The sequence below is a fragment of the Nicotiana attenuata genome, unplaced genomic scaffold (assembly GCF_001879085.1).
Source record: "Nicotiana attenuata strain UT unplaced genomic scaffold, NIATTr2, whole genome shotgun sequence".
Classification (NCBI taxonomy): domain Eukaryota; kingdom Viridiplantae; phylum Streptophyta; class Magnoliopsida; order Solanales; family Solanaceae; genus Nicotiana; species Nicotiana attenuata.
In genome coordinates, this window is record NW_017674656.1 from 5,282 (window position 1) to 24,888 (window position 19,607).

The window sequence follows — 19,607 nt, forward strand, 5'->3', positions numbered from 1 at the left end:
AGTGAATGAGATCTGTAATGTGCATGCTTCAACTCATTTTCATCTTAACTTGCAACCTACACAGTAATGACCTCAGGAAGTGTACCTGAAAGTGGAAATTGAATAAGAAGAACGAGAGGTCAGCAACAGCAAGCAGGTAATCAGAAGCAGCCCAGAAATATTTTGAATCAAATAGGACTAGTAGATCAACCCAAAACAGCACCAAAATAGCCAAAACTGAACCCAGTAAATACACACTCAGCAGACAATCCACAGCTAACTCGAACAAATCAGATCCAATGCACAAGTGACTTTATATGCTTTCAAATCTCAAATATCGAACAGAACCAGGGAAATTCAAGTAGTTTTGGATCCTAAATAAGCCTGCGAGTTGAATTAAATGCTAGATTCGAAAATGACCTAAGGAAAATCTATGTAACAGTATTTTGGGATTTTTTTTTTGGTTTTCTGTTGTTTTTGGATTTTTAGATCTAGGAGGGACTTAGAAATTCAGATGTAACAGTATTTTGGGATTTTTTTGGAAGGTTTTCTGTTGTTTTTGGATTTTCAGATGTTCAAAAACTTCTTTTGAATTTTCAGGCGTGTTCAATTTGTCAATGAAGGCAAAGGGGGCTGCCTTTTATAGGAAAATTTCAGGGGGAAGCTTCTAGATTTCACTCACACTTTTTCCCCCTCTTTTATTTTCAGATTTTATTCCTTAGTCCTAAAGTCTTGACTTGTTGCCTAAGTTATTACCCTAAGTTATTAATATTCCAACTACAGTCCTAGTCTAGAAGGTCATAGAAGGTTCTAGCTTCCTAAATTGCCCCTGAAATTTTCTAAAACTACCAAGTCTAGTCAAATTAATCCAGCCTTTTATCCTAGTTAGACTAACCATGGTTAATTAACTATGAACTAGAAACTACTCAGCTATAACCAAACAACAATTAAAAATTGAACTAACTAAACAATTCAACTAATCATGAAATTAAATCTAAGAATCAATAAACTGACAATTAATGGCAATTGAAACTAAAATCAGATTATCAGCAGCAATCATGGATTATTTAATCAAAACCAAACTAGAAAAAATCAAAACATAACAAAATTAAACCAAAAACTAAAACGAAAACAGAATCAATTAAAACCCTACAATTTCTAAATCAATTAATCATGAAGGACAGTTAGTCAAGCCTAAACAAAGCCCTAAATTAGTCCAAAGGTAGTTGACTCGTTGAAGGAACACAAACTGATCAAACAAATAACAGAATCAAAGAAGAGATGGAGGAATAGACGAAATTACACCAAAGAAAACGAGATAGAGGAAATACCTAACGAAATGACCGGACAGAAATCAGCGAGGATCTTCAGCATGTCATGTCCTGATTCAATCTGAGGCTATTCATGTGTTTTTAACCAAAAACACATAGACAACCTCAGAGCGGAACCAAAACCTTGACGAAGACTTCAACTGGAAATTTTTGGATTTTAGGGTTAAACTAAATTCGAGATTCGAGAGGTTTCAGGGATGTTTGAGGAGAACTAGTACAGGATTTAATCATGTGGGAGGCAAAGGGGGCCTCAGGGTATTGATTTGGGAGTGGTTGAGGCCGGCGCCGCCAACTTGAGGTGATGGAGTTTAGGGGCGGCGGGCTAGGGTTTCCATAATCTGAGGCGATACAAGGGGATTTTGGGAAAACAGAGTGTGGTATGGGTATGGGGGAGGGAAGGCGAGGTTGTGGTGTGAATTTGGGCCTGATTGGCCGCCGATCGCCGTCGTGGGCCATTTCCGGCGGGCGGTGCACGGTGGCCCAAGGGGGCGTTATATCTGAGTGTGTGAAGGTTGTGAGAGACGGCTTGGGGGGTAGGGGGGGAGGTTATGACACTTATATATCAAATGTTCCCATAGTTCTGAGCCGTAGGATCATCCAACCTCGACGGCTCAGATTGAATTGATCCAAACGGCATCGTTTGGTTGGGGTATGGGAAATGGACCAGACTAGGGCGTTTGGGCTTTGGACCAGGGTGGTTGAGATTGGGGCTGGGTCAATTAAAATCACAGGAGGCCCAATTTGTGGGTCTTTTTCAAATAACTCAATTCTTTGAATTTCTTTTCTCTTTTTTTCTTTTTACAAATTAAACCTAAATCCAAATTAGCTCTTAATAAAATTATCCTACCAAATTGATTAGCTCTAAATGACAATTACCACTGATAATTAAATACCAAAATAAAAGAAAGATTACTAAAGTTCCAAAATAAAACTAGAGGGAAAAGTAAACTATTGTTGTGATGATTTTTTTTATTTTTTGTAAACTCCTAATTACTAATTAATTCCAAAAACATGTAAAATTAAACCCTAAATGCAATGCATATATTTTGTATTTTATATGAGTTAAAATGCACAGACAAAAATGCAAACAATTAACACAAAATGTCACAAAAATCCATAAAATTGCTAAATAATGAAAGAAATCATTTTGTTTGAATTTCTGGGAGTAATTCATATAGGGCAAAAATCACGTGCTCACAGAGGCAAAATAAAGACATCCAAAACGATTAAGCGACTCATAAGAGGCTAGATGATTAAATAAGATAGAATACGGTGTCTTCCCATGAAATACCTTAGAGGACAACCTGTTGATCAAATAGGTGTCAGTCAATAAACATTCTCCCTAATATGGAATAGGTACCTTTGATTGAAATAGCAAATCCTTGGCCATTTTTAGAAGATGTATGTGTTTCCTCTCAATAATTTTATTATGTCGAGGTGTACCTATACAAGATATTTGATGCAATGTCCTTAGAGAACTAAGAAAAGCTTCCTGTTGAGAACCTTTTCCTAATTCAAAAGCATTAATGTCCTTAGTTTCTGCACCTCCCCCCCCCCCCAATATCCTTTCAACCACTGCGAGAAAATCCTTCAAAACTGAAAATACGTTACTCTCAGTGCTTAATAAGAAAGTCCAAGTTCTTCTGCTATAATCATCCACAATAATTAAGAAATACTTAAAATCATTATACGTAGGTTCCTTATAAGGTTCTCATGTATCAACTTGAATTAATTCAAATCCTCTCTTGGAAGTAATTTTACTCAAGGGAAAAGGGGTCCTAGTTTGCCTAGAGTTAGGACAATATCATGCGAACATTTAAAATTGAAGGAAAATAAAATAAAACTGAGATGCTTCATTGATGAAAAAGGCAAATGCCCTACTTTAATGTGCTAAAGGTTTACATTAGAGGCTTCATTTGCAAAAAGAGGAAAAACAACTGAAACTTGACTAAAAATACTATCATTTAAAGATGTAATACTTTTCTCCTTTGAGCTAATCCTAGTAGCATTAGGCTGCAATGGATATAATCCATCTCTTTCTTCACCAAAATCTTGAGCCCTCTTTATTAAGGGGTCTACAAGAGACATAACTTAGGAGTGAATAAGATTATATAGTGAAACTTAACACAAAACATAATGACTGATAACAGGTCATAACTGAAACTGGGAAAATGAAGAACATTCTCTAAAATGAAATCAGCAGAGATACAAATTCTCCCTGTATGTGTGACTGTCACCTTAAAAGAATTGGGCATATTTCTGTGCAAGGGAACATGAAGGGATTTTAGGGAAATAAACGTATTTGAATCAAACACATATACTCTGAAACCCCTAAATCAATTATCCAGGTGTTAGTGTTAAAAACTGAAAAATAACTTCCAATGTATTTCATAATAGTACCAACTACTGCATTTGTGTTTATCTCTGAATTAAAATTCCCTGAGTCTGTAACTTTCACTTGCTTGATCATCTGGACTAATTGTGAAAATTTATCTTTGGAAAGATCTTGTTCAGAACCTCACTGTAACTATTTGCATCCTCTCCCTGATCCTCTATGATAGCACCATTGCTCTTAACTTGGACTTGAGATTCTCTAGGATTGGTGAATTCAAAATCCTCAGGAAATCTAATGATTTTGTAGCAATCACTCAGTGAATGTCCAATTATCTGGCAATGGGTGAAAGATAAGGACGGAACTTATGCTTCTTTCCTTTAGAAAGAGTGTTTTTCTGTGGTGTGTTTGTAATTTTCTGTATATTACTTCCCCGATATTTGAAATTGCATGTTGTTTCCTAATATTTGAAACTGTTGAGACTGTCTTGTGTTTCTTTGGATCTATTTTTTACCTTAAAACAAAATCTCGTGTCCTGCAAAGTTGATTTGATAACCTACCATGAAGGATGAAGAGTTAGCATAGAGAAAGTGATTCATAGATCTCTCTCTGACTTTCATCATGTAGAACAAGAGAGTACGCATGGTCAATACTAGGAAAAGGATCATCATAAAAATATTACCCCTTTCATGTCCATAAACATCATTTAAACCCATGAGAAATTGTGACGACCCAAAGGGTCATCACCGGTTTTCTCTCTTTTTTCCGTGCTTCCGAGGCCTTAAAAACCTCACTTTTAGTTTGCCTCGATTTGTGTGCGCAGTCCGGACGCGTAGCCGGAAAGCTTTTATGTTGAAACATGTGAATTCTGTGAAAAATTTGAAGAATTTTGATATTAATATGATTAAAGTTGACTTCGGTCAACATTTTTGGTAAACGGACCCGGACCCGTGATTTGACGGTCCCGGAGGGTCCGTAGAAAAATAAGGGACTCGGGCATGTGCTCGGAGTCGAAATCCAAGGTCTAGAATCCGAGAGAAGAATTTTTCTGTGAAATTGTTTTTCTGAAATTTTAAGGAAAATGGAAATGAAAATTGATTAAAAGACTGAGGTATCGGGCTCGTATTTTGGTTGCGACGCCCGGAACAAGTCTTAAATATGTGTTAAGCGCTTTCTGTAAAGTTTGGTCGAAATCGGACGTCGTTTGACGTGTTTCGGACCTAAATATCTAAAATTTGAAGTTTATGAAGTTAGAATGAAAAATGATGATTTTGGGGTTTGATTCATTGATTTTGATGTTGTTATGGAGATTTGATCGCTTGGTTAAGTTCGTATGAGGTTTTTGAGTTAGTGTGTGGGTTTGGATAGGAGCCCCGAGGGCTCGGGAGTGTTTTTCGGAGGTGTTCGGGGTGGTTTTGGACTTAGGACTTAGGATGATATCAGATTTTCTGCAAATTTTACACAGGGATTTTCTTCATCGCGTTCGCATTAGTTCCCCCGCGTTCGCATAGCTTCAGGTTGGTCTCCTTCGCGTTCGCGTCCCCATCATCGCGATCGCGTAGGCCAGTTTCAGGACCCCCAGTAATTCCTTCACTGTGTTCGCGAACTTGTCCTCGCGTTCGCATAGTATTAGCGCACCCTTCATCGCGTTCGCGTAGAGTAAACCCAGGACCCCAGCCTCTAGACTTCTATGCGTTCGCGTTCCTTCCCACGTGATCACGATGCCTACCCAGCTTACCCTTCGCGAACGCGGCCCCTTTCCCGCGAACGCGAAGGGAATTTTCGCCCAGTGATTTTTAAAGTTCAAAACAGAACCATTACGGGATTATTCCCATTCTTTCATAAAACTTGTCTTCTTCAAGCTCTAGGGGCGACTTTTGGAGCTCTTCTTCACCAAAGTTTTTGGGTAAGTAATTTCCCACCTAATTCCTTCACTCCTCTTCATTAATTACTGAATTCCTAGACCTAAATCATGAAAATCAAAGTAGAAATTAAGGGTTTTGGGTAGAGCTAGGGTTTTGATAATTTTGGGTGATTCAACCTCAATTTGGGGTCGAATCTTAAAACAAATTGCATATTTGAACTCGTGGGGTTATGGGTGATTGGGTTTTGGTCCGAGCCTCGTGTTTGGACCATGTGGGCCCGGTGTCGAATTTTGGTATTTTTGGAAGAATGCTAGGAAATTCATTTCTAGGCTATGGGATTATGTTTTTGAGCCTTTATTGATATTATTGAATTGATTATGCCTAGATACCGTTGTTTCGGAGTCGGATTGTAGAGGAAAGGCGGTATTACATAGTTGATTGCTATTCTCGGACCGAGGTAAGTGTTTGTTCTAACTTTGGCTTGAGAGAATAGGACTAGGATGTTATTTGCTATCTGCTAAATGTGTAGTACGGTGTATAGACATGGTGACGGTTATCTATGCACCGGAGTCTAGCATGACCGTGAGTCCTAATTGTGTTTGATTCAGATTTTTGTGATACATCTTCCTTGTTTAATTGATAAGTTTCATATAATGTGAATGGTTGAGGAAGAAATGTGATTGGTATATTATTGGAGCGTTGGCTCGAACTGGAAATTGATAATTGAGAAAGAAGTGATTAAAAGAGGAAGTGTTGTGATTATTCCCTTGCCGGGACGCGTAGTCTATTATTGTTGTTGCTCCCTTGTCGGGATTTAAGCATTATATGTATTCTCCCTTGCCGGGATATTTGGGCTGTTAGTTGTACCCTTGCCGGGTTAAATCGTTATGTTGTTGAATTCCCTTATTGGGGCCTTCTCTAGAAATATTATATGTATTATTAATTATGAAATGGGATCGTGTGGNATCAGGACTTGCGGCAACATTAATGGTGGCGTAGGATGAAGAAAGATATTGTTGCATATGTGGCTCGATGTCTGAACTGTCAGCAGGTTAAGTATGAGCATCAGAGGCCTGGTGGTTTGTTTCAGAGGATTGAGCTTCCCGAGTGGAAGTGGGAGAGGATTACCATGGATTTCGTTACTGGACTTCCGATGACTCGGAAGAGGTTTGATGCTATTTGGGTCATTGTTGATAGGCTGACCAAGTCAGCACATTTTATTCCGGTTGCAGCCACTTATTCATCGGAGAGGTTAGCTGAGATCTACATCCGAGAGATTGTTCGCCTTCATGGGGTGCCGGTATCTATTATTTCGGACCGGGGTACGCAGTTTACCTCGCGCTTCTGGAGAGCAGTTCAGCAGGAGTTGGGTACCCAGGTTCAGTTGAGCACTGCGTTCCACCCTCAGACGGACGGACGGTCAGTCCGAGAGGACTATTCAGATATTGGAGGATATGCTCCGAGCCTGTGTCATTGATTTTGGAGGCTCGTGGGACCAGTTTTTGCCTTTAGCAGAGTTCGCCTACAACAACAGCTACCAGTCCAGCGTTCATATGGCTCCATATGAGGCGTTGTATGGTAGGCGATGTCGGTCTCCAGTCGGATGGTTTGAGCCGGGAGAGGCTCGGTTATTGGGTACAGATTTAGTTCAGGAGGCCTTGGATAAGGTCAAGATCATTCAGGACAGGCTTCGTTCGGCTCAGTCGCGGCAAAAGAGTTATGCGGATCGCAAGGTTCGAGATGTAGCTTTCATGGTTGGTGAGCGAGTATTGCTCCGTGTATCGCCTATGAAGGGCGTGATGAGATTTGGGAAAAAGGGCAAGCTTAGCCCTAGGTTCATTGGCCCAGTTGAGATTCTCGATCGTGTGGGAGAGGTGGCCTACAGACTTGCCTTGCTGCCCAGCTTGTCAGCCGTACATCCAGTGTTTCATGTGTCCATGCTTCGGAGGTATCACGGCGATCCAGCCCATGTATTAGATTTCAGCACTGTCCAGTTGGACAAGGATCTGTCTTTTGAGGAGGAGCCCATAGCTATTCTAGACCGGTAGGTTCGAAAGTTGAGGTCGAAGAGTTTTCCTTCAGTGCGTGTCCAGTGGAGAGGTCAGCCTCCTGAGGCATCGACCTGGGAGTCCGAGTCTAATATGCGGAGCCGTTATCCTCATCTATTTCCCGACTCAGGTACTTCTTTCTTTTGTCCGTTCGAGGACGAACGGTTGTTTTAGAGGTGGAGAATGTGACGACCCAAAGGGTCATCGCCGGTTTTCTCTCTGTTTCCGTGCTTTCGAGGCCTTGAAAACCTCACTTTTAGTTGCCTCAATTTGCGTGCGCAGTCCGGGCATGTAGCCGGAAAGCTTTTATGTTGAAACATGTGAATTCTGTGAAAAATTTGAAGAATTTTGATATTAATATGATTAAAGTTGACTTCGGTCAACATTTTTGGTAAACGGACCCGGACCCGTAATTTGACGGTCCCGGAGGGTCCGTAGAAAAATATGGGACTCGGGCATGTGCCCGGAGTCGAAATCCGAGGTCTAGAACCCGAGAAAAGAATTTTTCTGTGAAATTGTTTTTCTGAAATTTTTAAGGAAAATGGAAATGAAAATTGATTAAAAGACTGAAGTATCGGGCTCGTATTTTGGTTACGACGCCCGGAACAAGTCTTAAATATGTGTTAAGCGCTTTCTGTAAAGTTTGGTCGAAATCGGACGTCGTTTGACGTGTTTCGGACCTAAATATCTAAAATTTGAAGTTTATGAAGTTAGAATGAAAAATGATGATTTTGGGGTTTGATTCATTGATTTTGATGTTGTTATGGCGATTTGATCGCTCGGTTAAGTTCGTATGAGGTTGTTGAGTTAGTGTGTGGGTTTGGTTAGGAGCCCCGTGGGCTCGGGAGTGTTTTTCGGAGGTGTTCGGGGTGGTTATGGACTTAGGATGATATCAGATTTTCTGCAAATTTTACACAGGGATTTTCTTCATCGCGTTCGCATTAGTTCCCCCGCGTTCGCATAGCTTCAGGTTGGTCTCCTTCGCGTTCGCATCCCCATCATCGCGATCGCGTAGGCCAGTTTCAGGACCCCCAGTAATTCCTTCACTGCGTTCGCGAACTCATCCTCGCGTTCACATAGTATTAGCTCACCCTTCATCGCGTTTGCGTAGAGTAAACCCAGGACCCCAGCCTCTAGCCTTCTACGCGTTCGCGTTCCTTCCCACGCGATCGCGATGCCTACCCAGCTTACCCTTCGCGAACGTGGCCCCTTTCTCGCGAACGCGAAGGGCATTTTCGCCCAGTGATTTTTAAAGTTCAAAACAGAACCATTACAGGATTATTCCCATTCTTTCATAAAACTTGTCTTCTTCAAGCTCTAGGGGCGACTTTTGGAGCTCTTCTTCACCAAAGTTTTTGGGTAAGTAATTTCCCACCTAATTCCTTCACTCCTCTTCATTAATTACTGAATTCCTAGACCTAAATCATGAAAATCAAAGTAGAAATTAAGGGTTTTGGGTAGAGCTAGGGTTTTGATAATTTTGGGTGATTCAACCTCAATTTGGGGTCGAATCTTAAAACAAATTGCATATTTGAACTCGTGGGGTTATGGGTGATTGGGTTTTGGTCCGAGCCTCGTGTTTGGACCATGTGGGCCCGGTGTCGAATTTTGGTATTTTGGAAGAATGCTAGGAAATTCATTTCTAGGCTATGGGATTATGTTTTTGAGCCTTTATTGATATTATTGAATTGATTATGCCTAGATACCGTTGTTTCGGAGTCGGATTGTAGAGGAAAGGCGGTATTACATAGTTGATTGCTATTCTCGGACCGAGGTAAGTGTTTGTTCTAACTTTGGCTTGAGAGAATAGGACTAGGATGTTATTTGCTATCTGCTAAATGTGTAGTACGGTGTATAGGCATGGTGACGGTTATCTATGCACCGGAGTCTAGCATGATCGTGAGTCCTAATTGTGTTTGATTCGGATTTTTGTGATACATCTTCCTTGTTTAATTGATAAGTTTCATATAATGTGAATGGTTGAGGAGGAAATGTGATTGGTATATTATTGGAGCGTTGGCTCGAACTGGAAATTGATAATTGAGAAAGAAGTGATTAAAAGAGGAAGTGTTGTGATTATTCCCTTGCCGGGACGCGTAGTCTATTATTGTTGTTGCTCCCTTGCCGGGATTTAAGCATTATATGTATTCTCCCTTGCCGGGATATTTGGGCTGTTAGTTGTACCCTTGCAGGGTTAAATCGTTATGTTGTTGAATTCCCTTATTGGGGCCTTCTCTAGAAAGATTATATGTATTATTAATTATGAAATGGGATCGTGTGGCACGCCGTCCACTTATGAATTATGAAATGGGATCGTGTGGCACGCCGTCCACCTATGAATTATGAAATGGGATCGTGTGGCGCGCCGACCACTTATAAATATATACTATGGGATCGTGTGGCGCGCCGACCACTTATAAATATATATTATGGGATCGTGTAGCACGCCGACCACTTATATGAGTCACAGTATTGATGTAGTTTCGTTATTATATCCGTTGATCTGTTTTCATTGTATTCCCCCGAGCATGACCCTCCCCAGTTTTATTTGATGTTTTCTGTTGTTATTTTCGTCGCCTTTGTATATATATATATCTGCACAGGTTGTTTTTGGTAGGTCCTGTCTAGCCTCGTCACTACTTCGCCGGGGTTAGGCCAGGCACTTACCAGCACATGGGGTCGGTTGTGCTGATGCTACACTCTGTGCATCTTTTTGCACAGATCCAGGAGCAGCTTTTGGACAGCAGCAGTAGGATTGCCCGGGAGCTGTCTTCAGTCCAGGGACTCACGAGGTAGCCTAGCTGGCGTTCGCAGGCCGAAGTCCCTTCTATGTTTTAGTTTGTTTTCTTTGTTTCGAGACAAACAGTATGTAATATCATTTCAGACTTGTTTTTAGTACTCTATAGCAGTCCGTGAGCTAGTGACACCAGACTCTGGGTAGAAATGTGTTTCAACTTTCGCAAATTTTATTTCAGTTATATAAGTTTAAAGTCTTCCGCTTTAATTAAAATGTCCCGTTTATTTTATATTGTTAAAACGTCATCAGCGAAAAGTTTTGAATATTTGGCTTGCCTAGCTCCGACAGTAGACGCCATCACGACTCCCGATGGTGGGAAATCCGGGTCGTGACAGAAATTGTATAAGTCTTTCATCGGCTAGGGATTTTTCTTTCCAGAACAAATACAAACACACTTGACATCACAAATTAAAGAGTCTAGCCCATCCCACAGATGTTTGAGTTTTGTAAAGTACCCTGCTATGTCACTGGTTCCCCGTATTAAACTGGATAACTCGTTGCGCATGCGATATAATTTTGATCTATTTGACCTTCCAAACCTATGCTCCAGACTGGTCCATAGATCTTTTGTAGATTTGGAATATATGACACTATTCTCGATGTCCTTGGATAGTGAATTTAGTAGCCATGAGGTCACCATATCATTACATTTTGTCCATGGCCGATACTTCTTGAAGGTGAAAGCAGGAAGAGGTTATGTTCCATCAATGAATCCTAAGTTGTTCTTTACTAAGAGAGCAATCAAAACTGATCTCCTCCAGCCTTGAAAGCCTGGAGGAAGTAGGGGTGATTTGGATTGAAGGTGACTCCATTAGCATATGAAGATTGGGCAGTGATTTCTATTATTCCAGTCAGGATGAATGAAATTATATGACAGAGAAAAAGGAAGAAGAGCTTGATTCTCTCAGAAACGAGGTACTTCTCTGATACCATGCAAGAATGCAAAGAGAAAAAAGAAATTGTAAAAATTTTCTGTGTATTCACTATGTATAGAGACAATGTATATATAAAGTTATTTTGTAAAGAGAAAAAAATAGAAAAATAAATAAACTATTTTTACAGTTGTCTAAATCCTATTTGCTATCAAATACTAGCAAAAATAACTGAAGAATATTCTCCTATGCTATTTATACGTTCCATATGTGTGAGACGTAAGATTGGGATCCAATGTTATGAAGTTGTGAAAGCTGCTCATCTGAATGACTCTTATTTAATTCATCATAATTTTGTTCAAGCATCTTGATTAACCCATGAGTCATTGGAGTCTTTGACCTAGAAGTATCCGAAACACTTTTCATTTGATTGAAAACCTAGAGACTTCTTTCAATCTTCATCTTCATGAGAGACGACAATATCGAGCATTTATGATTTCTTCTCAACACTTAATCACTACAGTTGTCAAAAACTGTATCCACCTTAGATATTTGCATAACGTTCCTTTTCTTCTGCTGCATGTAATACAACTTTTATACTTTAGAACAAAATGTATGTGTTATTTTATATTCATGAATTTAAGAATTCAAATTCATAAACTGTGAATAAGTTTTTTCTTACAAAAAATATATTTACTACTACTTTAAAGTCAATTATCGTTAGCACTATTGCAATGCATAAGTTAGAAAAGCTCTTGTACACTATATTTGGTAAAGGCGTCTTGCATAAAATGATACATATATATGTCACGTCCTTAGTCTCAAACTAAACGCACGTGCGGCACTTGACAACTTACTCACGATCTTGCACAACTTGCTCACGATCTTGCTATGCCAAGTCAGCCTTACTATACTCAAGATCAGTAAGGAATGTTAGAACACAGGAGAATTGCCAAAGGAAGCTTTTGTATTAGAGAGAGGTTGAGTCTCTTATTATTTACAAGTAAGTCCCTTATCTAGAATTTTCTACATAGCTAGAATCTTCGAAGGACTTTCCTAACAATTCCATAGGGTTCTAAGGTCTTCCATGAAAAATCTCCATGCTCTATAACCTTTTTATATGAGCTAGTCTATTTCATAGGTAAGATTTCCCATATGGTAAAAATATATGCCAAATAACACCTACGTGATATGATAATATGGCGAGTCATGACATATAGCTACAAATTCAAGACGATTTTCATTTTACTCTTTTTATCTTTTTATCTTTAACAACTTTAATTCTTAGAAAAGAGAGAGAGAGAGAATTGGTCAAAAGTTTCTTTTATTTTCTCATACCCAACTTATAACATGTAAAACAAAATAGTTCTGTCATCCCTAATTGGGTTTTTTTCTCACAATTCACATTCTCCGTGGAATTTGTGAGGAAATAAGTTTTTTTTTGTTTTTTTCCTCACAATTATGAAGCAGCGAGTAATGACTAAATAAAAGAAGTTGTGGCTTAATCTAAAACGAGAAGGACAGAGCATTATTAGGAGACAAAGGTATTGAATAGCGTACACGTGAGATGACTTTAATCCGCAAGAATTTGAGTCTTGAAATTTGTGGCCCAATTAAACAGAGTCGGCTACTTGTCATTTTCGTAGAAATGGCGTGGGTAATTACTTTTTAAAGTGGTATTTACTTTTTATCCAGTATTTTTAATGCTGAGCAAAAATAGTCACTACTCTATTAAAAATAAGATGAAAAGACGAAGTTACCCTTTCTTCTATCTCTTTTCCATCCCAAACCCTCTATCAAAATTTCAAAACCCTTTCTCCTGATCAAAATTTCCCAAACTCGTTACTTATCTTCCCCATGCAGTAAGTTCTTCCCCAACTTCATCCCACTTCCTAAACCGAAAGGCAAACCACTTCCTCGTTGCAGACCACTTCTCCAACTTTATTTCTTTTTCTTTTTCTTTTGGTTGGTTAGGTTCTTGTTGTCTTTTAGGCTTTGGGTTTTAATTAATCTGATAGTTATTATCTGTTATATGTCGTGGTTTTGACTATACTGTTTCCATTTAGTTGATGGGACCCTTTACCATTTTATGGAATTGAATTTTGATAATTGTCTGAAGGACATGTAGTCCTGAAGTCCTAAAGTTAAATTCAAAAGTTAAGGACATGGTCCTGAACTTAGAGTTTCAAGTTCAAAAGTTAAGGAAATGTAGTCCTGAAGTCCTAAAGTTAAGTTCAATAGTTAAGGACACAAGTTCAAAAGTTAAGGACGGGCAGTCTTTAACTTACAGTTACAAGTTCTAAAGTTAAGACATGCAGTCCTTAACTTATAGTTACAAATTCAAAAGTTAAGGACAGGCAGTCCTTAACTTACAGTTACAAGTTCAAAAGTTAAGGACAATAGGTCCTTAACTTTGATTTCCAAGTTCAAAAGTTAAGGACAGACAGTCCTTAACTTATAGTTACACGTTCAAAAGTTAAGGACAAGCAGTCCTTAACTTACAGTTACAAGTTCAAAACTTAAGGACAATAGGTCCTTAACTTTGACTCACAAGTTCAAAAGTTAAGGACGCTTGGTCTTAAAGTTTGAGTTCCAAGTTCAATAGTTAAGGGCATGTAGCCTTGAAGTCCTGAATTAGAGTTCCAAGTTCAAAAGTTAAGGACATGTAGTCCTGAAGTCCTCAACTTAGAGTTCCAAGTTCAAAAGTTAAGGACATGTAGTCCTGAAGTCCTGAAGTTAAGGACATGAGTAGAAGGGTATTTTCGTTCGGAAAGTTAAAGTTTATTAAAGCAGTGGCTAAAGACTAAAGACATTTTAAGCGGTGGCTTAAAAGTAAATACATGTGTTATTAGTGGCCAACCGTACACTTCCCCCAATTCGTGATAATTCATTTCATATAATGTTTTATTGAGCAAGTTCCTATCAATTTTATTTTACTTAAAAGCAACTCAAAAGAGGGGAAGAAAAGAAAAGGAGAGAATCCCCAAAAGAGTAGTACATGAGTTTAAACGATTTTGTTGTTAGTTTTGAGCTTTCTCACATGTTAATCAAGAAAGAGACATGTTGCAAGCACACCACCAAAAGAAACTTTTGTGATTATTCATAACTTAGCTAGCGTTTGGCTATAGATTCCAAATTTATTTTGAAAATTTTGATTTGGGTGAAGTTTGGTTTGAAGATAAAAATATGTTTGGACATACGTTTTCAAAACATATTTTCCAACTTTATTTTGAAAAAACATGTATATAATTTCCAAGTTTTGGGATTTTGGCCTAAAATCAACTCAATAGCTGATTTTGGGATTTGAGATTTGGGATTTGGCCAAAATATGGGCAAAATTTATGGCCAAACATGAATTTTGAAAATAAATCCCAAATTTATTTTGGCAAAACTCATGGCCAAACGGGGCCTTAAACTCTGTTTGGCTAAACTTCTTCAAAGCCAAAAGTTTTTCTTTTTCAAAAAGAAATTTTTTTTTCAAAGTTGAAGTGTTTGGTCAAGTTTTTAGAAAAAAAAAGTATTTTTGAGTAGAAACAGAAGCAGTTTATGGAGAAACAGAAAAAAGTAATTTCTCCCCAAAATCACTTTTGAAAAAAATATATTTAGAAGCATTTTTTAAAAACTTGGCCAAACACTAATTATCGCTCAGAAGTATTTTTAAAATTTATTAGCTAAATACAAACTAATTCTCACTAAAAAAAATTTAAAAAAAAAAGTACTTTTTAAAATAAATTGATTTTTAAGCTTACCAAACATGCTATTAGATTTAATTCAAAAAGGTGTTAAGACCTTTTCCTCGTTCCATCTGAAATCCAACTAAATGAAGTCATTTTTCGACCTCTTCGATCCCTCATTCCATCTGAATTAATCCAACTAGAGTCATTCGGTTAATTCTATTTCATTTAGCTGATGGTGGAGCTTGGAGAAGTTCTGGGGAAACGGACGCAATGTGATCAGTGACGGCGAACTTGGTTAGGGAGGTAGCGCGGGATGTGCTCGGGGTAGCCAAGGGCTATTCAGGCAGACATCAAGGTGACTGGTGGTGGAACGATGTAGTCCAAGGAAAAGTGGAGGCGAAGAAGGCGGCGTTTGCTAAGTTGGCAGGGAGCTCAAGCGAGGAAGAAAGAAGAGTCAACAGGGAGTACTACAAGGTGGCGAGGAAGGAAGCGAAGCTGGCGGTCACGGAAGCAAAAAATGCGGCGTTTGGTCGCATGTACGAGGAATTGGGGGAGAAAGGCGGGGACAGGAAGTTATTCAGGTTGGCTAAAGTGAGGGAGAGGAAGGCGCGGGATCTAGACCAAGTTAGGTGCATCAAGGACGAGGATGGTAGAGTTCTGATGGGGGAGTCTCAAGTCAAGCAGAGGTGGCAGGCGTACTTTCGAGACCTGCTTAATAAGGAGGGGGATCGAGACGTAGAGCTAGGGGAGTTAGGGAATTCAGAGTGTCATAGAGACCTTGAGTACTGCAGGCGCATTAGGGTGGAGGAGGTCGTGGGGGCTTTGCATAGGATGAGTAGGGGTCGAGCGACCGGGCCAGACGAAATCCCGGTGGAGTTCTGGAAATGCATAGGTAGGCCAGGAGTAGAGTGGTTGTCCAGGTTGTTCAATGTGATCTTCAGGACTAAGAGGATGCCGGAGGAGTGGAGGTGGAGTACAGTGGTGACGTGTATAAGAACAAAGGGGATATCCAGTGTTGTAACAACTATAGGGGTATCAAATTACTAAGCCACACCATGAAAGTCTGGGAGCGGGTGGTTGAGGCGAGGGTGAGGGATATGACGTCTATATCGTGAACCAGTTCGGTTTCATGCCGGGCCGCTCCACTACAGAAGCTATCCACCTTGTTAGGAGATTGGTGGAACACTTCAGGGATAAGAAGAAGGACCTGCACATGGTGTTTATCGACTTGGAGAAGGCGTACGACAAGGTCCCAAGGGAGGTGCTATGGAGGTGTCTGTAGGCGAAGAGCATGCCGGAAGCCTACATCAGAGTGATCAAGGACATGTACGATGGAGCTAAGACTAGGGTTAGGACGGTGGGTGGAGACTCAGACCATTTCCCGGTGGTAATGGGGCTTCATCAAGGATCTGCACTTAGCCCTCTCTTATTTGCTTTGGTGATGGATGCTATAACACGCCATATTCAAGGGGATGTGCCATGGTGTATGCTATTTGCTAATGACATAGTCCTGATAGACGAGACGAGGGTCGGTGTTAACGAGAGGTTGGAGGTTTGGAGGCAGACTCTCGAGTCCAAGGGTTTCAAACTAAGCAGGGCTAAGACAGAGTACCTGTAGTGCAAGTTTAGCGCCGAGCCGAGCGAAGTAGGCAGGGACGTCAAGCTTGGATCTCAGGTCATCGCCAAGAGGGACAGTTTCAGATATCTTGGGTCGGTGATTCAGGGGGACGGAGAGATCGACGGGGATGTCACTCACCGTATAGGGGCGGGGTGGTCGAAATGGAGGCTTGCATCAAGAGTCTTGTGTGACAAGAAAGTGCCACAGAAACTCAAGGGGAAGTTTTATAGAGCTGTGGTTAGACCTGCCATGTTGTATGGGGATGAGTGCTGGCCGGTGAAGAACTCCCATGTCCAGAGAATGAAGGTTGCGGAGATGAGGATGCTCAGGTGGATCCGCGGGCTCACCAGGTTAGATAAGATTAGGAATGAAGTTATTCGGGAGAAGGTGGGGGTGGCCCCAGTAGATGAGAAGATGCGGGAAGCGAGGCTCAGGTGGTACGGGCATGTGCGGAGGAGAAGCCCCGATGCCCCGGTGAGGAGTTGTGAGCGGCTGGCGGTGGTTGGCGCGAGTCGAGGCAGAGGGAGGCCCAAGAGGTATTGGGGAGAGGTGATTAGGCAGGACATGGCTAGAATGCGGATTTCCGAGGACATGGCCCTTGATAGGAAAGTCTGGAGGTCTAGTATCAGGATTGCAGGATAGGGGCGTCTAGAATTTTTCGTACTTCTGTCCCGGGGCCGGGGGGGGGGGGGGGGGGGGATTTGGTAGGGCTCTCCATAGATGATCTGTGCATTGTATTGTGCCCCCTTATGGTAGTTACTGGTCGATATATTTGCATGCCATTTTATTTATGGTTTATGTTTAGATAATTATTTATGTGATTTCTGCTGGAGTTACTAATGCTCTTTTGCTTTTTGTTTTTTGTTTTTGTTTTCCTTTTCCTTTTCCTGAGCCGAGGGTCGATTGGAAACAGCCTCTCTGCCCTTTCGGGTAGGGGTAAGGCCTGTGTACGTATTACCCTCCCCAGACCCCACCTTGTGAAACTATACTGGGTAGTTGTTGTTGTTGTTGTTGTCATAGTTTCCTTCTTTACAATCAAATTGCTCTTAGTGAAGTCATTTATGAAAAGTAACATGTAGTTTCGATGATTTTTATTGCATTAAAGTTACTAAATTATTTTTTGTAACGCAAAATTATCTTATTTTGCTCAAATATCATAGATAGCCACTAAATTATTTTCTGTAACAAAAAAAAAAATTTATTTAACTTTACCTAAGAATCACAGCAAGTCATTACATAATTTTTTTGTATAAGCTTAATTTAAGTACTTTAGTACAATAAAGTAAAAAAAGAATAATCATCTACGAAATCAACCCACGTCATTGTTACAAATACATTACTGCGAAAATGAAAAGAACTATACTTTTTTATTTTTTAATAAGAACAATTAGCATAATTACTCTACTCGAAAGACCATAAATTAGAATAATTGATGCGTCGATTCAATGTAAGCTAGAATTTTCAGGAGTATTTTGGAAAATTTCATCTCTAAGCAGAAAAGCTACTTTCAAGGTTTCACTTCTGTATCTTGTTAGATTCATATTTAGCCTGTTTTACTTTATTTAAAAAATTAGTAAGAAATTAAAATACGCAATTTCATAACCTAAACAACCTTACTTCTTCTCTTTGCACTTTTGGCCACTGGCAATTACTTGACACACATGCATCTCAATTTCTGCCGACATTGCTGCAATGATATAGGGATGACTATTTGCTACAGGACAGATATCTTATTTTTGTCTCAGACAAATACAAATTCAGGAAAAAAAATAATACTTCATATAATATTTAAAAAGATATAAAAAGGAAAACTAAAAAGAACTACGAAGGTAGGGGCAAAATGATACTTTTTATTATTCACTGAGAATTGGGATGAGATGGATAGAATTCCTTCATCCTTAATTAAATGTCTCGTGTTCAAGTAGTGGACTAAAAAAATTTGATAGAAAAATTTTGTACCTTTAAAAAGTATTATATGGCGTGAATCCTAATTAATATAATACTCGACTAGATAAAAAGGAAAAAGATATTTTTTATTTTTTTCTTCTTTTTATTCCCTCCCATTTAGGAGGATCTATAGTGTTTTCCTCACTTCCTCTTCAATGTGATTCGAAATCAGAATCTAACAATCGTGGTTAGAGATACTTTATTAACTAAGCAAGCTTCACTTGTCATTGAGGTGCGCAGATCTAAGTTTTGGGCCAAGACAAAATAGTGTCCAAGATTTCCGGCATAAGCTTTATCCACCACATGAATGAGAAAAAAACAAGAAGAAAGTAGTAAAAAATTAGATGAGGCTGAGGCTGAAACCCGGCCCACAATCTTAAAGTCTAGGCCCTGATGTCTGGCGAAACTTCAAGAAAGCCCAAAAACAGGCCATGATCTTTGTTTCATGGATTAGGTCAGCTACATTTTCCTAGCAATCCTATTTTGCCTCCCTTTTGTGGGGTATTTTCCTGATTCATGGACCCACACCAACCCCCTTTAAAGTTTTGACTAGCTTCCAAAGAGAAAATAAAATGTTTGTAATATATGGACATTTTTCTTTAAGAAAAAATTTCTATTACGCTAGAGACTTAGGAAGGGGAATAATAAGAGGAAATAATGAGAATTAATCTTGTATTTGTTGTGCAGTGAATTCCATCCATATCACTTTGACGTATCGAGTGAGTGTGTGAACATAATTTAAGGATATCTCTTTGATAATTTTTCTATATAAAAATCCTTTTATAATGTAAGCTATTAGTTTAATTCTCCCAAAAAGGCAATCATTTTTCTAAAAATTCTCGTATATATAACATTTGCGTAGATAATGCAAGCAAAGACAAGTTTGTTTATTGGTCATTGGTGAAGGTATTTGAATTTGTTAAGGTGATGCTTAATCACTCATGATTCATAACGTACTTTTTGGTTGTATTTTTGTTCGAAGAAACTTTGAGTTATACTTATATGGTATAAGATCTAAAGATCACTTTCCCACTTTACAACTCCATGAAATGTCTGTCTCATTGGCACTAGGTTTTAAATTCTAAGAAGAATTACATGTACCTTCCTTTACTTTTCTCTTTCTCTTACTTGTCTCCTTTTA

The 19,607-nt window shown here is 39.4% G+C and overlaps 1 protein-coding gene across 1 annotated transcript; it reads left to right on the plus strand.

The window, feature by feature from the left end:
* The first annotated feature begins 1,695 nt into the window (after window positions 1-1,695).
* Window positions 1,696-16,183, plus strand: LOC109219069. Its single transcript, XM_019383486.1, has 3 exons — window positions 1,696-1,843; window positions 15,182-15,933; window positions 16,022-16,183. The coding sequence occupies exons 1-3, from the start codon at window positions 1,696-1,698 to the stop codon at window positions 16,181-16,183; spliced, it is 1,062 nt and encodes a 353-aa protein (XP_019239031.1).
* The last annotated feature ends 3,424 nt before the right edge of the window (window positions 16,184-19,607 follow it).